Here is a 19,403-nt window from a genome sequence, read left to right on the forward strand (position 1 = left end):
TTTCCGCGCTGTATCTCTAAAAACTGAACTAAACAATGTTTAAGCACGCGATTGATATATTTTTGTTGAGGTGTCGGGGAATATCTTCAAAGGCAAGTAAGTGGAGATGAGGAGCAGATCACTGAGGGACTAAACGCTGCTTTGATCATTGCATTCCCCCATTTTAGTCCTGTTCTTTGATGTCCATGCATTTAAAATGCCCCGGTGTAATTTTTATGTGCTTTATAACATTAGCAATGCAGTTTTAAAATCCTACAGCATTGCAGTAACAGGATTAAACAGGAAGGCAGAGTATTATCTGAATGGTGTCAAGTTAGGAAAAGGGGACGTACAACGAGATCTGGGTGTCCTAGTGCATCAGTCACTGAAAGGAAGCATGCAGGTACAGCAGGCAGTGAAGAAAGCCAATGGAATGTTGGCCTTCATAACAAGAGGAGTTGAGTATAGGAGCAAAGAGGTCCTTCTGCAGTTGTACAGGGCCGTAGTGAGACCGCACCTGGAGCACTGTGTGCAGTTTTGGTCTCCAAATTTGGGGAAGGATATTCTTGCTATTGAGGGCGTGCAGCGCCGCTTTACTAGGTTAATTCCCGGAATGGCGGGACTGTCATATGTTGAAAGACTGGAGCGACCAGGCTTGTGGAATTTAGAAGGATGAGAGGAGATCTTATCGAAACGTATAAGATTATTAAGGGGTTGGACACGTTAGAGGCAGGAAACATGTTCCCAATGTTGGGGGAGTCCAGAACAAGGGGACACAGTTTAAGAATAAGGAGTAGGCCATTTAGAACTGAGATGAGGAAAAACCTTTTCAGTCAGAGAGTTGTGAATCTGTGAAATTCTCTGCCTCAGAAGGCAGTGGAGGCCAATTCTCTGAATGCATTCAAGAGAGAGCTAGATAGAGCTCTTAAGGATAGCGGAGTCAGGAGGTATGGGGAAAAGGCAGGAATGGGGTACTATTTGAGAATGATCAGCCATGATCACATTGAATGGCGGTGCTGGCTCGAAGGGCCGAATGGCCTCCTCCTGCACCTATTGTCTATTGTCTAAACTGTACAGCACAACCCATGAAATTACATAAAATGTTAATACTGAGGCAAGCTATTCTGATGCTTCCTTCTGCTTTAGACGGTTACAAGCATGGATGAGGATCTTTGAATCTCGTGGTTTACTATTTGACTGTCAGACAGATGATTAGTTTAGTTTAAAGATACAGCGCGGAAACAGGCCCTTCAGCCCACCGAGCCCGCACCGACCAGCGATCCCCGCACATCAACGCTATCCTAAGAAACGCTTGAAGTCGGAACAGCTTCATGGAACTAGAACCAACCGCGCCAGGTACCAAAACCAAACAACAGATGGCATCAGGACACCACCTGCTTTACACTACCTGGAAAGCCCTAAACCGCCTCCGCACTGGAGTGGGACATTGCCGACTCAACCTGAAGAAGTGGGGTTTCTCGGACTCTGACGAATGCACCTGTGGAGAGGTACAGACAATGGCCCACCTACTGACTTGTGGCAGAGAGGCATGCACGGCGGACGATCTCCGCAGAGGCACAGATGTGGCACTGGCCGTGACAAAGCGATGGCACGACGTCGTCTGACACACGAGCAAATAAAACGCTATCCTACACACACGGGACGGTTTTATATTTACACCAAGACTATTAACCTGGAGTGTGAGAGGAAACCGAAGATCTCGGAGAAAACCCACGCGGTTAAGGGTGGAGAACGTACAAACTCCGCACAGACAGCACCCGTGGTCGGGATCGAACCCGGGTCCCTGGCGCTGCCAGCTCTGTGAGGCAGCGACTCTACCGCCGCACCGCCGTGAGTGGAATCACATTTTTACGCTTTGTTTCAGAGTTGAAATGATCAGCTCTCTGACTGCAGGGAAGGTTTTATTTCACATTTTGCTTTTCATTTGCAGCGTTTGAGATGAAGATTAAGTAACAATGAGCCCTGGAGGGTTTACTGCAATAAAGCATTTCCATTTCCGTGTCCTTATCCGCTTTTGGGATCTTCTTGGGCCGCTTGGTATTTTGCAAAAGGCGGCACGAACTTAATAGGCAGGGAAAAACAAAATGTGAAGCAAGCCTGTGTGATCGTGTGAAATGCAAAGTAGATTCAAAACATTAGTAAAGCAGGGTTAGACAATAGACAATAGGCAATAGACAATAGACAATAGACAATAGGTGCAGGAGGAGGCCATTTGGCCCTTCCAGCCAGCACCGCCATTCAATGTGATCATGGCTGACCATTCTCAATCAGTACCCCGTTCCTGCTTTCTCCCCATACCCCCTGACTCCGCTATCCTTAAGAGCTCTATCTAGCTCTCTCTTGAATGTATTCAGAGATTTGGCCTCCACTGCCCTCTGAGGCAGAGAATTCCACAGATTCACAACTCTCTGACTAAAAAAGTTTTTCCTCATCTCTGTTCTAAATGGCCTACCCCTTATTCTTAAACTGTTTATTCTTAAACTGTGGCCCCTGGTTCTGGACTCCCCCAACATTGGGAACATGTTTCCTGCCTCTAACGTGTCCAACCCCTTAATAGGGGTTAGATTAGAGCTATCCCATTAATACAGGTCAGCAGTTGGACAACAGGCCAGAGACAAGGTTTTTATCATCCCTAGTGTAGATATCGCAAGTTATATCAGCTCCTACAGTTCCAGTCATAACTTTCCTATTAAATCATTCCCCCATCACATTAAACCTATGTCCTCTGGTTCTCGATTGCCCTACTCTGGGCAAGAGACTCCGTGCGTCTACTCGATCTATTCCTTTCACGATTTTGTGTACCTCTGTAAGATCACCCCTCATCCTCCCTCCTGCGCTCCAAGGAATAGAGCGCTAGTCTGCACAGCCTCTCCCAGTAGCTCAGACCCTCGAGTCCTGGCAACATCCTCATGAATCTTCTTTGCACCCATTCCAGTATGTGAAAAGAATCGCACAGAATCAGTTCAGGAATTATTACCGAAGCTCCAAATACCATTCGGCATTCTGTATCTCCATGCCAAGTATACTGAAGCATATGTGGAGTGGGTGTAAATGGCCATCTATTTGTTGTGGCAAGGAACACTGAAATGGGTAAGCAAGCTGGCATTTGGATCAGTGCCTGTGGGCACTAGAGTGCTCCATAACATCAATACACAATTGGTGATTGTGAAATGGCAGCCCATTTTAAAGCTCATCACTTCTCTCTCGTCTCAGCAGATGGAACCTCCGCGGCCAAGCTGTATCATCCATTTTATACCATTACCAAAGAATGTTCTCATCCACTGCGCTGCTTCAAATGGCAGATGAATAAAATGAAAGTGAATACAACTATGCTCTTATCACAGTCCACTTCCACCTATGTTTTAGCTTAGAGGTACGGCGCGAAAACAGGCCCATCGGCTCACCGGGTCCGCGCCGATCAGCGATCCCCGCACACTTACACCTTCCTTTAATAGATAAATTTTTATTGGAGATAGGTACATAACCTGTTTACATCTTTACAGTCATACATTTTTAAATTGATAATATTGTCAATTATTATTATATTGTCTCCAATACCTTTTGCCCCTTTTTTTTTTTTTTTTTTAAACTAGATAGAACTAAAGAAATAGATGAAGTAAAGAAAGAAAAGAGAGAGAAGAAAAATAAAAACAAAAACAAATTTTAAGATAAGGAAAAAGTTAGTTAAAGAAGAATGGAAAAATTTATTAAAATAACAAAAACTTCATTCGAGATATATTCGTACATTTCAAAGTATAGCATTTCATCCATTCTTTAGTCCGAGTGCTAGTCAGGTTCCTGTGCTGAACTATTCTGACCCTTTAAGTAATCAATAAAAGGAGACCATGTTCCCATGAATAATTCCTGTTTGTCCAACAGGGAAAATCTGATTCTTTCCACGTTTAAGGTCTCCGTCATTTCTATAATCCACATTTTGATTGTGGGGGCCGTAGTGCCTTTCCAAAATTTTAGAATTAATTTTTTTCCTGTTATTAAACTATAATCAATAAAGTTTCTTTGTGTTGTTCTAAATGTTTGATTTAATTCTAATATTCCGAGTATAATTAATTTTGGATCTGGGTCCAATTGTGTGCTGGTTACTTTAGACATTATGCTAAAAATATTTACCCAGAATTTTGTGAATACAACTATGCTCTTATCACAGTCCACTTCCACCTATGTTTTAGCTTAGAGGTACGGCGCGAAAACAGGCCCATCGGCTCACCGGGTCCGCGCCGATCAGCGATCCCCGCACACTTACACCTTCCTACACGCACCAGGGACATTTATTTTTAACATTTCTACCAAGCCAATTAACCTACAAACCTGTACGTCTTTGGAGTGCAGGAGGAAACTAGAGATCTCGGAGAAAATCCGCGCGGTCACGGGGAGAATGTACAAACTCCGTACAGACAGCACCCGTGGTCGGGATCGAACCCGGGTCTCTGACGCTGCAAGCGCTGTAAGACAGCAACTCTACCGCTGCGCCACCGTGACCGCCCATTATTCCTCCCTCTGGCTTCACTATTCGCACCTCTTCTATCCTTATCTCCTGATCTCACACCTGACCCGAGCTCACTGCTCGGTGGAGTGTGCTCAACCCAAATTGCCTCGGCTTCTTCATATCTTACTTTCATTTTATTCATAAACGTCGCTTTTTTTTGTGAAATGCCTGTGGTGGTGTTTCTCTCTGTCTTTTCATGGAATCAGGAGACATTTTTCTCTTGAAGGCATTTTATTCAATGATTAATTTTGTCACAATGATGGCAAAGTGTGGTCACATCAAGTGCAAGAATCCCATCGGGAGTTCGTGAATCATAAACGTTTGTTGACCTTCAGAAATGTTCACTCGGGGTATTGGATCGCTCATTTGATTTTTTGGTTTGGAGGATAGTCTTCGTTTGGGGTTGCCTACATGAGCTTATGTTCTTTGATCTCTCCTTCGGTCGCACTTCCACGGGCAAGGGGTCTCGCAACTCTGGGGGCTCTTAGCAACATCACATGTAGGCATTTTTGGTGATCTCCACCGAGGAGATGTTAACGTCATCCATGACTTGCAATCTGGTGATAGATTTCAGATTCTCCACCCGATGCTTGAACTGACAAACGGCAGTCCCGTCAAGCAAAACGTGGAAATATTCTTCATCCGAATAAATTTCCACCTATCGCAAAAGCAAAATAAAACGTTGGCGAACTCCTTGTATCAATGGAAGTCATCATAAGGTCATAAGTGATAGGAGCAGAATTAGGCCATTCGGCCCATCAAGTCTACTCCGCCATTCAATCATGGCTGATCGAACACTCCCTCCTAACCCCATTCTCCTGCCTTCTCCCCATAGCCCCTGACACCCGTACTGATCAAGAATTTATCTGTCTCTGCCTTAAAAATATCCATTGACTTGGCCTCCATAGCCTTCTGTGGCAAAGAATTCCACAGATTCACTACCTTCTGACTGAAGAGATTCATCCTCAGTTTAAGTTATATCAGTTCAATCTCTAAGTGGTACCCTTGCTGAATTTACCTTTCATTGTAATTTAGTTCGGTGTACTTGATACTTATAAAATAGTTGGCAGGAGACAACTTTTAATTCAATTCAATGATGCAATGATGCTTTGTTGTCACGTATGTACAACACAGTGAACATTTTTTCGAGTTACCACATTTGGCACTATTTCTAAATTTCTAAAGTCTTGTCCACGCTTTAGGTCTTATGGAGCGGCCCTCTATCCAGGGGAGACCCAGGCTTCTGCAGGGCCTCCAGCCATCGCCTTTTAGTTTAGTTTAGGAATACAGCGCGGAAACAGGCCCTTCGGCCCACCAAGTCCGCGCCGACCAGCGATCCCCGCACATTAACATGACCCAACACACAATAGGGCCAATTTTTACATTTTTACCAAGCCAATTAACCTACAAACCTGTACGTCTTTGGAGTGTGGGAGGAAACCACAGATCTCGGTGAAAACCCACCTAGGTCATTGGGAGAACGTACGAACTCCAAACAGACAAGCACCCGTGGTCAGGATCGAACCCGGGTCTCTGGCGCTGTAAGGCAGTAGCTCTACCGCTGTGCCACCGTGCTGCCCTTACCTGCACAGTTTGGTTCAGAGAGATAGAGCATGGAAACAGGCCTTTCGGCCCACCAATTCTGTGCTGACCAACAATCCCCATACACCAGTTCTATCCCGCACATTAGGGACAATTTAGAGGAGACAATTAACCTACCAACCTGCACGTCTTTGGAATGAAGGAGGAAACCAGAGCACCCGGAGGAAACCCACACGAACAATTACCTGGAATAGTCCTTCGGCCTCGAGTGGACATGTTGTTGACCTTTCCTCCTTGCCCCACGCATTTGCAAGGTAGGAATTACACACAAACATTGAGTCCGCAAAGCGTGGGTTAAAATGAAATGCTATTTCTTCACTTCGGTCACACAGAAAATTGATTTCAAACCTGCAAGTGAAGGAATCATAATTAGTTTGTATTTGATTCTATACTTTATAACGTCTTGGCTGATTTACCTCGTTAATCCCTCATGAGGTCAAAATCTATCATTATTTTCTTTCCATGATTCCCATCTCACCCATGGTCTCCTGAAGTAAATGACTGCCTGTTGGATCATAGAGTACTACAGCATGGATAGACAAAGTGCTGGAGTAACCCAATGGGTCAGGCAGCGTCTCTGGAGAAAATGGATGAGAGACAAGTTTTTCAGACGATTTCAGACTGATCCGGTGGTGGGAGGGGGGGGGGGGGGGGGGGGTGGGGTGAGGGAGGGGGGTTATAAAGCTGAAAGAGTGAGGTTGGGGCAGGCCTAAGTCTGGCAAGTGATAGGTGGATAAACAAAGAACTGCAGATAGACACAAAATGCTGGAGTAACTCAGCAGGACAGGCAGCATGTCCGTCTAGAAGGAATCCAGAGATGCTGCCTGTCCCGCTGAGTTACTCCAGCATTTTGTGTCTATCTTCGGTGTGAACAAGCATCTGCAGTTCCTTCCTCAACACTAAGAACTGCAGATGCTGAGTTATACCAAAGAAGGGTCCCGACCTGAAATGTCGCCCATCTTTTTTCTCCAGAGATGCTGCCTGACCCGCTGATTTACTCCAGCACTTTGTGTCTATAAAGCGGCATCTGCAGTTGTTTTTGTTTCCCACAACCTGACTCGTCCGTGCGGATCAAGATATCCATCTAAGATAATCCCATTTCCCCACGTTTGACCCATATACAATACCTCTAAACCTTTCCTATCTGTGTACCTGCTTACTGTCTTTTCAATGCTGTTATAGTTCCTGCCTCAACCACTTCCTTTGGCATGTATGCCACACCCTCTGTGTGAAGAAGTTGCCCCTCAGGTTTCTATTGAATCTTGCTCCTCTCACCTTAAACCTATGCCCTCTAGTTCTTGTTCCCCCAGCCCTGGGGAAAAAGACTCTGTGCACTCTCCCAGCTATGGCCCCCGCAAGATGTTCTACACCGCCACAAGATCACCTCTCAACCTCCCATGTTCCATGAAATAAAGTTCAAGCTCAATCTCTTCCTGGAACACAGGCCTTTGATTCCTGGCAACATCCTTGCAAATCTTTTATAAGTGATAGGAGCAGAATTAGGCCATTCGGCCCATCAAGTCCACTCCGCCATTCATTCGTGGCTGATCTGTATCTCCCACCTAACCCCATTCTCTTGCCTTCTCCCCATAACCCCTGACACCCGTACTGATCAAGAATTTCTGCAGTCTTTCCAGCCCAATGGCATTTCTCCTCCAGCAATGTGACCAAAGCTGAACACAATACTCCAAGTACAGTCTCACCAATGCCTTGGACAACTGTAACATAGCTGTAACATTCTAGACTCAATTCCCTGACTGATGAAGGCCAGCGTGCCAAAGGTCTTCTTCGCCACCCTATCTACCCGCGGTGCGACCCGAACCCCCAGCGACACAGGAGATTGCAAACATGGTGGACACTGCCTGATCCATCACGGGTACTGACCTCCTCCCCATCGAAGGGATCTATAGTTGGCCTTCACAACAAGAGGAATTGAGTATTGGTAGCAAAGAGGTCCTTCTGCAGTTGTACAGGGCCCTAGTGAGACCGCACCTGGAGCACTGTGTGCAGTTTTGGTCTCCAAATTTGAGGAAGGATATTCTTGCTATTGAGGGCGTGCAGCGTAGGTTTACTAGGTTAATTCAGTCAGAGAGTTGTAAATCTGTGGAATTCTCTGCCAATTCTCTGAATGCATTCAAGAGAGAGCTAGATAGAGCTCTTAAGGATAGCGGAGTCAGGGGGTATGGGGAGAAGGCAGGAACGGGGTACTGATTGAGAATGATCAGCCATGATCACATTGAATGGTGGTGCTGGCTCGAAGGGCCGAATGGCCTACTCCTGCACCTATTGTCTATTATCTACAGGATGTGCTGCCTCATAAAGGCAGCCAGCATCATCAGAGGCCCACACCACCCTGGCCACGCTTGCATTTCACTCCTGCCACCGGGAAAAAGTATAGGAGTCTGACAAAGGTGACTTCCAGGTTCAGAAACTATTTCTTTCCCACAACCGGTGGTCACGGTGGCGCAGCGGTAGAGTTGCTGCCTTACAACGAATGCAGCGCCGGAGACCTGGGTTCGATCCTGACTACGGGTGCTGTCTGTACAGAGTTTGTACGTTCTCCCCGTGAACTGTGTGGGTTTTCTCTGAGATCTTTGGTTTTCCCCCACACTCCAAGGACGTACAGGTTTGTAGGTTAATTGGCTTGGTAAATGTAAAAGAAAATTGTCCCTAGTGGGTGTAGGATAATGTTAGTGTGTGGGGATCGTTGGTCGGCACGGACCCGGTGGGCCGAATGGCCTGTTTCCGCGCTGTATCTCTAAACTAAACCATGAGGTAGTGTGAACACTACAAACACCAACTAAACTTCAAATGATAAATTGTCTTGGTTGCACTGGGAACTTTTGTTTTGTTCTGTATTGGGGTTTTTTAATTGGAAATCTGTTTTTTTGGCTTGTTTATGTTATCTATTGAGTACTGTGTTTACAAACCTGTTATGCTGCTGCAAGGAAGAATTTAATTGTTTGCTTTGGTACATTTGACAATGAACCACTCTTGACACTTGATGCAACATTCAGGGAACTATGCCATAGAGGGAGTACAGAGAAGGTTCACCAGATTGATTCCTGGGATGGCAGGACTTTCATATGAAGAAAGACTGGATAGACTCGGCTTGTACTCGCTGGAATTTAGAAGATTGAGGGGGGATCTTATAGAAACTTACAACATTCTTAAGGGGTTGGACAGGCTAGATGCAGGAAGATTGTTCCCGATGTTGGGGAAGTCCAGACAAGGGGTCACAGTTTAAGGATAAGGGGGAAGTCTTTTAGGACCGAGATGAGAAAGTTTTTTTTCACACAGAGTGGTGAATCTGTGGAATTCTCTGCCACAGAAGGTAGTTGAGGCCAGTTCATTGGCTATATTTAAGAGGGAGTTAGATGTGGCTCTTATGGCTAAAGGGATCAGGGGGTATGGAGAGAAGGCAGGTATGGGATACTGAGTTGGATGATCAGCCGTGATCATATTGAATGGCAGTGCAGGCTCGAAGGGCCGAATGGCCTACTCCTGCACCTATTTTCTATGTTTCTATGTTTCTATGTCTTCCTGGACCCCTCTGCTCCTCGATTCTCCTCACTGTGAAGGTCCCGCCTTGGTTCGTACACCTCGTACACCTCTGAGATAAACTTTATTTGTCATTCCTTAGTCCACTTGCCCAGCTGATGGAGATCCTGCTGTAATTCTTGATTATCCGTCTATGATTTAGTTTTGTTTCAGTTTAGTTTAGAGATACAGCGCGGAAACAGGCCCTTCGGCCCACCGAGTCCGTACCGACCAGCGATCCCCGCACATTAACACTACCTTACACACACTAGGGACAATTTACATTTATACCAAGCCAAATAACCTACAAACCTGTACGTCTTTGGAGTGTGGGAGGAAACCGAAGATCTCGGAGAAAACCCACGCGGTCACGGGAAGAACTTACAAACTCTGCACAGACAGCACCTGTAGTCAGGATCGAACCCGGGTCTGGCGCTGTGAGGCAGCAACTCTACCGCTACGCCACTGTGCCACCCTAAATGATATCACCTCTCTTCCTCACCCCCTTCCCAGTTCTCTCTCTATCTTCCTGTCTCGACCCATATCCTTCCTTTGTCCCGCCCACCTGACATCAGTCTGAAGAAGGGTCTCGACCCGAAACGTCACCCATTCCTTCTCTCCTGAGATGCTGCCTGACCTGCTGAGTTACTCCAGCATTTTGTGAAATAAATACCTTCGATTTGTACCAGCATCTGCAGTTATTTTCTTACGTCACCTATTTTAGTGTCATCTGCGAATTTACTAATCATGTCTTGTACATTCGCATCCAAATTGTTGACAGATATCGCAAATAGCAACGGGCCCAGCACCGAGCCCTGAGGCATACGCCTACTCACAGGTCTCCAGTCCAAAATAACAACCTTCCACGGCCACAGTCTGCTTCCTACCATGAAGCCAATCCTGTTAGCTCTTCCTGGATCGCATGCGATCTAAAGCATGAACCAATTAGTGGTCCACATCAATGCCTTGCACAGTGTGAATAATAGATTAACACAGCATGGATAATCCATCTTCTCACTGCATAACTTCCCTGAGGTTTTGAAGAATTTTGACACATAAGATATAAATAGGCTTTCAAATTGGCAATTAATACACAGAATTCATAACCAATGAAACTGATGATTACATTACCACACATGATACCTCTCTTCAATGGAGTATTGATTAGCTGGACATATGGGCTGAGGCTCTGAATGCCTTTTTCACACAATGAGAGGTGGGTGTATGGAACGAACTGCCAGAGGAAGTAGGTGAGGCAGATACAATAACAATTCCTCCCCTGCTCAAACCCTCCCCATAGCTCAGGCTCTCGTCCTGTCAATGGGATGGCACGGTGGCCCGGTGGTAGAGTTGCTGCCGTACAGTGCTTACAGTGCCAGAGACCCGGGTTCGATCCTGACTACGGACGCCGTCTGTACGGAGTTTGTACGTTCTCTCCGTGACCGCATGGGCTTTCACCGAGACCTTCGGTTTCCTTCCACACACCAAAGACGTCCAGGTTCGTAGGTTAATCGGCTTGGTGTAAAGGTAAATTGTCCCTCGTGTGTGCAGGATGGTGTTAATGTGCGGGGATTGTTGGTCGGCGCGGACTTGGTGGGCCGAAGGGCCTGTTTCCACGCTGCATCTCTAAATTAAACTAAACCATGCAAAAAAAATTAAATGTTTAGACAGGCACATGAATAGATTTTAGATTTTTAGATTTAGAGATATAGCGCGGAAACAGGCCCTTCGGCCCACCGGGTCCGCGCCGCCCAGCGATCCCCGCACATTAACACTACCCTACAACCACTAGGTACAATTTTTACATTTGCCCAGCCAATTAACCTACAAATCTGTACGTCTTTGGAATAGGAAAGGTTTAGAGGGTTTTGGGCCAACTGCAGTCAAGTGAGGCTTAGATGGGGCATTTTGGTCAGCGTAGACGAGTTAGGCCGAAGGGCCTGTTTCTGTGGTGTGTGACTCGATGCCTCTCATTTTGTCCATAGGGCCTTCCAGTGAATGATTTCGGTGACACCTCACTGGGAGAATATTTCATTGTTGGGGATGCCCTTTGTTTGAGATGTAAAACTACGATCCCACCTGTCACAGTTATAGCAGCTATTGCCCAATATGCACATTAAACATATTCCAATGCCATTTAGTTGAGTTTAGTTTAGAGATACAGCGCGCAAATAGGTCCTTCAGCCCACCGAGTCCGCAGAGACCAGTGATCCCTGCACATTAACACTGCCCTATGCACACATTACGGACAATTTTACATTGATACCAAGCCAATTAACCTCCCAATCTGCACGTCTTTGGAATGTGGGAGGAAGCCGGAGCATCCAGAGAAAACCCACGCGGTCATGGGATGAACGTACAAACTCCGTACAGACAGCACCCGTAGTCAGGATGGTACCCGGGTCTCTGGCGCTGTGAGGCAGCAACTCTACTGCTGCACCGCCTGCACGTGTTTGGAGTGTGAGAGGAAACCGGAGCACATAGAAACATAGAAACATAGAAACATAGAAAGCAGGTGCAGGAGTAGGCCATTCGGCCCTTCGAACCAGCACCGCCATTCAATATGATCATGGCTGATCGTCCGAAATCAGCACCCCGATCCTGCTTTTTTCCCCCCATATCCCTTGCTTCCGTTACCGCTCAGAGCTATATCTGACTCTGTCTTGAAACCCGGGGAAATCCCACGCGGTCACGTTAGAGGCAGGAAACATGTTCCCAATGTTGGGGGAGTCCAGAACAAGGGGCCACAGTTTAAGCATAAGGGGTAGGCCATTTAGAACTGAGATGAGGAAAAACTTTTTCAGTCAGAGAGTTGTGAATCTGTGGAATTCTCTGCCTCAGAAGGCAGTGGAGGCCAATTCTCTGTATGCATTCAAGAGAGAGCTAGATAGAGCTCTTAAGGATAGCGGAGTCAGGGGGTATGGGGAGAAGGCAGGAACGGGGTACTGATTGAGAATGATCAGCCATGATCACATTGAATGGCGGTGCTGGCTCGAAGGGCCGAATGGCCTCCTCCTACACCTATTGTCCATTGTCTATTGTCTATTGTTTGTAGGTTATTTGGCTTGGTATGTGTAAATTGTCCCTAGTGTGTGTAGGATAGTGTTAATGTAGTCAGAATCAAACCCGGACCTCTGGCGCTGTGAGGCAGCAACTCTACCGCTGCGCCACCGTGAGGACAGGGACGGTCGACTCATACCTTCAAGGGACGTGTCACCAGTCGGGGGACAAACAATGATCATGGCAGCCAACACACACTCCTTCAATTACCTTTTGGCTCCCGAGGTTGGTTCACCTCTCACCGTCACGTTCCAACCGGGACACAGGCCCTCGGGGCACTCAGCTTCAAACTGCCCGCAAACAGGAAGATAAAGGTTAACGACAACACAGGACTCGCAGATGCTGGTTTACAAAAATAAAACACAATGTGCTGGAGTAACTCAGCAGCCCAGGCAGCACCTGTGGAAGATACATACAGGAAGGAACTACAGATGCTGGTTTACACCGAAGATAGACCCAATATGCTGGGACTGTCGCGACGTTTAAGAAACATTTAAACAAGTACATGGATAGGATAATTTCGAGGGATATAGGCCAAGCACAGGCAGGCGGGACTAGTGATCAGTTTAGTTTAGTTTAGTTGAGTTTAGTTTAGAAAAACAGCGGGGAAACATGTCCTTCGGCCCACCGAGTCCGCACCGACCAGCAATCCCCGCACATTAACACTATCCTGCACACACTGGGGACAATTTACACTTATACCAAGCCAAATAACCTACAAACAATAGACAATAGACAATAGGTGCAGGAGGAGGCCATTCGGCCCTTCGAGCCAGCACCGCCATTCAATGTGATCATGGCTGATCATTCTCAATCAGTACACCGTTCCTGCCTTCTCCACATATCCCCTGACTCCGCTATCCTTAAGAGCTCTATCTAGCTCTCTCTTGAATGCATTCAGAGAATTGGCCTCCACTGCCTTCTGAGGCAGAGAATTCCACAGATTCACAACTCTCTGACTGAAAAAGGTTTTCCTCATCTCAGTTCTAAATGGCCTACCCCTGATTCTTAAACTGTGGCCCCTGGTTCTGGATTCCCCCAACATTGGGAACATGTTTCCTGCCTCTAACGTGTCCAACCCCTTAATAATCTTATACGTTTCGATAAGATCCCCTCTCATCCTTCTAAATTCCAGTGTATACAAGCCTAGTCGCTCCAGTCTGTCAACATAAGACAGTCCCGCCATTCCGGGAATTAACCTAGTAAACATTTACATCTTTGGAGTGTGTGAGGAAACCGAAGATTTAGGAGAAAACTCACGCGGTCACGGGTAGAACGTACAAACTCTATACCGACAGCACCCGTAGTCGGGATCGAACCCGGGTCTCTGGCGCGCGGCAAACGCTGTAAGGCGGCAACTCTACCTCTGCTCCACCCAGTGTAGATGGGACATGTTGGTCGGTGTGGGCAAGTTGGGCCGAAGGGCCTGTTTGCACGCTGTAAAGACTCTATGACCCTATCACTCTAACTCAGCAGGTCGGGCAGCATCTCTGGAGAAAAAATGAACAGGTGACGATGTTGATACGGGCAGGTGATATTTCTTGAGGTGAAACTGCAAAAGCTGGAATCTCGAGCAAAGCACCAAGTTCTGGAGGAACCAAGGTCCACTGCACAGTAGGGGCCATGGAAGGGAGGGGTGAGGAGAAAATAACAGGTATTAAAAGAGACAGCTTTATAAAAAACGCATGAGCTTGCATGGCATCATTCATTTTACAGCCGTATAAAAACAACAGAGGCAGCAAATATTTCAGTAAAATTGTACCTAAATCTAACACAGGTCACAGTTTAAGGATAAGGGGGAAGTCTTTTAGGACCGAGATGAGAAAGTTTTTTTTCACACAGAAAGTGGTGAATCTGTGGAATTCTCTGCCACAGAGGGTAGTTGAGGCCAGTTCATTGGCTATATTTAAGAGGGAGTTAGATGTGGCCCTTGTGGCTAAAGGGGTCAGGGGGTATGGAGAGAAGGCAGGTACAGGATACTGAGTTGGATGATCAGCCATGATCATATTGAATGGCGGTGCAGGCTCGAAGGGCCGAATGGCCTACTCCTGCACCTATTTTCTATGTTTCTAAGTTTCTATGTTTCTAACAGCGGAGTAAAAACTCGACGTTGATTTGAGAGCCTCATTTTGGTGGATTTTTAGCTTTTGAATAAACAAAATGATGCCCACTTCATGGAAAGCAACCTGTTGGTGGGAGTAAATGGTCTGTGTTGTTGTCCCCAGGCAAGAACTACGTAGAATGCAAACATGACGGCCAATGCAGCAGGATGATTGAGTGTGCCCACATACACGTTAATTAAGCATAGCCACAGATGCACTCTCCCACATCCACACACCTTTCCCAATCTAAAATGACCAATATATTAGAGTCATCCAACATGGGAATAGGCTCAAAGGTAGACACAAAATGCTGGAGTAGCTCAGCGGGCCAGGGCAGCATTCCTGGAGAGTAGGAACGGGTGACTAGGTTTACTAGGTTAATTCCCGGAATGGCGGGGCTGTCGTATGTTGAAAGACTGGAGCGACTAGGCTTGTGTGCACTGGAATTTAGAAGGATGACAGGAGATCTTATCGAAACGTATAAGATTATTAAGGGGTTGGACACGTTAGAGGCAGGAAACATGTTCCCAACGATGGGGGAGTCCAGAACAAGGGGCCACAGTTTAAGAATAAGGGGAAGGCCATTTAGAACTGAGATGAGGAAAAACGTTTTCGGTCAGAGAGTTGTGAATCTGTGGAATTTTCTGCCTCAGAAGGCAGTGGAGGCCAATTCTCTGAATGCATTCAAGAGAGAGCTAGATAGAGCTCTTAAGGATAGCGGAGTGAGGGGGTACGGGGAGAAGGCAGGAACGGGGTACTGATTGTGGATGATCAGCCATGATCACGGTGAATGGCGGTGCTGGCTCGAAGGGCCGAATGGCCTACTCCTGCACCTACTGTCTATTGTCTATTGTCTTCAAAATATACATTGATGGCCTCCACCGCCTTCTGTGGTGATGGATTCCACAGAGTCATCACGCTAAGGCATGCGAGAGGAAGAGATTTTGTATCGTGGAATACATCTCACAACATTATTCATCGAACAATACATGCAGAGACAACAAATGCATGAGGGACAATGTAGATCCTTGACTCGGTAAGCAATTCATTTGTGGAGCGGAAGATATTAAAAATTTCATACTCACCCTCAAGGCCATTGTGTTTGCTCCACTCCACCCGTGCACAGAGGTCTCTGGACGAACAACAGTTCCAGCTGGAAAACAGATATACAAAAGTATTGAGACCACGTGGGCCTGGATTAGTGGCCCAACAAAGCGAAAGCTAACAAAGCAAAAAAATCTGAAGAAAGGGTCTCGACCCCGAAACGTCGCCCATTCCTTCTCTCTAGAGATGCTGCCTGTCCCGCTGAGTTACTCCAGCATTTTCTTGTGTCTCCCTTCGATTTAAACCAGCATCTGCAGTTCTTTCCTACACAAAGCAAATGGGGATATTTGCGAAGCACAGGAAAGCTCTCCCGATCCCATTGGTTTGGTTCAAACACGACAACCTACTCGTAGAGAATGGGGATTGAGAATGATCAGCCATGATCACATTGAATGGTGGTGCTGGCTCAAAGGGCCGAATGGCCTCCTCCCGCACCTATTGTCTATTGTCTATTGTCTATAGAGGGATAGTAGATAGTGGATCTACATTGAAGGCCGCTCTTCATGCCTGTTCCTTTCACTGGGAAGTCTTAAGTTCCTAGGTTTTGAGAGCAGAATTTGACCATTCGGCCCATGTTCTCCAGAGGTACCCCCTGACCAGCTGAGTTCCTCCAGCACTTTTTTGTAAAAGACCATCTGCAATTTGTAAGTTCATAGGTTATAGAAGCAGAATTAGCCCATCAAGTCTACTCCACCATTCAATCATGGCTGATCTATCTTTCCCTCCCAACCCCATTCTCCCACCTTCTTCCCATAACCCGTACTAATCAGGAATCTATCTATTTCCCCACAAAAATATCCATTGACGGTCTCCACAGCCTTCTGTGGCAATGATTTCCACTGCTTCACCACCCGCTGACTAAAGAAGTTCATCCTAATCTCCTTTCTAAAGGTATGACCTTTTTATTCTGAGGCTGTGGCCTCTGGTCCTAGACTCTCCCACTAGTGGAAACATTCTCCGCACATCCACAAATACACATGAAATAAAATTAAATGCACCAACTTCATATGGCCTGGCGATATATAATTTGGCTTTAAACCTACGAAAGGAGAAAATACAAGGAACTGCAGATGCTGTTTGGCAAAAAGAGACACAAAGTTCTGGAGTAACTCACTGGGTCAGACGCCATCTCTGGAAGACATGGATAGGAGGTTTCAAGATGGACCCTTCTTCAGAGCCTTCGAGCCAGCACAGCCATTCAATATGATCACGGCTGATCATCCAAAATCAGTACCCCGTTCCTGCTTTCTCCTCGTAACCCTTGGTTCCGTTAGCCCTAAGAGCTCAATCTAACTCTCTCTTGAAAACATCCAGTGAATTGGCCTCCACTGCCTTCTGTGGCAGGGAATTCCACAGATTCACAACTCTGGGTGAAAAGGGTTTTCCTCATCTCAGTCCTAAATGGCCTACCCCTTACTCTCAAACAGTTATATAAACCTCTGAACAATTATATCATGGTCATCGGCCATCCCAGTGAGAAATGCCAACTCAGCAGAGCTCAGGGGATTTACGCTGAGGCATCTCTGCTTTCCATCACTGGGAACAGTTCAGTACCAACTGAGCCATGTAAGGAACCTGTCTGTGTTTTAAACTAATGTCTTCCTGCGCACACTAACCGTGATTGATTGGAAGTAGTGTAGGAAAATAACTGCAGATGCTGGTACAAATCGAAGGTATCACAAAATGCTGGAGTAACTCAGCGGGTCAGGCAGCATCTCCGGAGAGAAGGAATGGGTGACGTTTCGGGTCGAGACCTTTCTTCAGACTGATGTCAGAGGGGGTGACAAAGAAAGGATAAAGGTAGAGACAGGAAGACAGTGGGAGAACTGGGAAGGGGGAGGGGAAGAGAGGGACAGAGGAGCTATCTAAAGTTAGAGAAGTCAATGTTCATGCCGCTGGGCTGTAAGCTGCCCAAGCGAAATAGGAGGTGCTGTTCCTCCAATTTGCGGAGGGCCTCACATCACCCATTCCTTCTCTCCAGAGATGCTGCCTGACCTGCTGAGTTACTCCAGCATTTTTTGTGATACGTGATTGATTGGAAAGCGACTCTCTGTTAAAGGGGGCGGTGCTGACTATCGTTTATTTTGTAGACAATAGACAATAGACAATAGGTGCAGGAGGAGGCCATTCGGCCCTTCGAGCCAGCACCGCCATTCAATGTGATCATGGCTGATCATTCTCAATCAGTACCCCGTTCCTGCCTTCTCCCCGTACCCCCTGACTCCGCTATCCTTAAGAGCTCTATCTAGCTCTCTCTTGAATGCATTCAGAGAATTGGCCTCCACTGCCTTCTGAGGCAGAGAATTCCACAGATTCACAACTCTCTGACTGAAAAAGTTTTTCCTCATCTCAGTTCTAAATGGCCTACCCCTTATTCTTAAACTGTGGCCCCTTGTTCTGGAATCCCCCAACATTGGGAACATGTTTCCTGCCTCTAACGTGTCCACCGCGTAGGTGCGATTGTGGCCCGAAACAGTGTCAAGTCAAGTCAATTTTAATTGTATAGCACATTTAAAAACAACCCACGTTGACCAAAGTGCTGTACATCTGATTAGGTTCCAATGGAAAAAAAATGAAACATACAGTAGCACGCAAACAGTTCACAGCGCCTCCTCAATGAGCCTCAAACGCTAGGGAGTAGAAATAGGTTTTGAGCCTGGACTTAAAGGAGTCGATGGAGGGGGCAGTTCTGATGGGGAGAGAGATGCTGTTCCACAGTCTAGGAGCTGCAACCGCAAAAGCGCAGTCACCCCTGAGCTTAAGCCTAGACCGCGGGATAGTGGGTAGCCCCAAGTCGGCCGACCTGAGGGACCTGGAGATAGAGAGGGGGGTTAGAGAAGTGGGGATGGCTGCAAACACGCCGTGCGAGCACTTTGCCTGACGTGTTGCTGATTTTCCTTTTTCCACGTCGGAGATATTTTATTGTCCCGACGTCTGATCATGTTTTTCCGCCCTGCAGCTTTGGCTTCGTTGAGCATCACACACGAGCGCCCCACCACAAAGCCACTGCTTGTGTATCAGTGCCTGCCAAAGCCTGACGTTTGTAACAGTTGCCACCCCCACAACAAAAAAAAATCCACGCCAGCAGTATTTTTTAAAAATTTGTGCTGATCGTCCTTCATTCTGAAAGGATGCAGTGCTGAGGGCGTGATCCAACTTTACATTGTGCTGGTACTCCCGATTGTCTGCTTATGTAAGCACTAACGTTGCACGGTCAAACCCAAACTAGGGGTTGCCAACTTCCTCACTCCCAAATACGGGACAAAGGGTGACGTCACTGCCCCGCGCCCCACGTGACCTCGCCCAGCCAGCGGCCACGTGCTCCCGCTCCACCAATGGCGGCCGCCATTGGTGGAGCGGGAGCACGTGGCCGCTGGCTGGGTGAGGTCACGTGGGGCGCGGGGCGGTGACGTCACCCCTTGTCAACTTATTTGGGAGTGAGGAAGTTGGCAACCCTACTAATACGGGACAAGGGTGGTCCCGTACGGGAC

At 46.9% G+C, this 19,403-nt stretch overlaps 1 protein-coding gene across 1 annotated transcript; it reads right to left on the bottom strand.

Moving 5' to 3' along the window:
• Window positions 1-4,770: 4,770 nt before the first annotated feature.
• Window positions 4,771-18,890, bottom strand: LOC144604173 (grifin-like). The gene is given in 6 exon segments (XM_078418378.1): window positions 4,771-5,162; window positions 6,292-6,454; window positions 12,917-12,996; window positions 15,894-15,918; window positions 15,920-15,961; window positions 18,790-18,890. Coding segments are annotated over 6 exon segments (576 nt in total). The 3' UTR covers window positions 4,771-4,997.
• Window positions 18,891-19,403: the final 513 nt, after the last annotated feature.

Source organism: Rhinoraja longicauda, chromosome 21 (genome assembly GCF_053455715.1).
Source record: "Rhinoraja longicauda isolate Sanriku21f chromosome 21, sRhiLon1.1, whole genome shotgun sequence".
NCBI classification, from domain to species: Eukaryota; Metazoa; Chordata; class Chondrichthyes; order Rajiformes; family Arhynchobatidae; genus Rhinoraja; species Rhinoraja longicauda.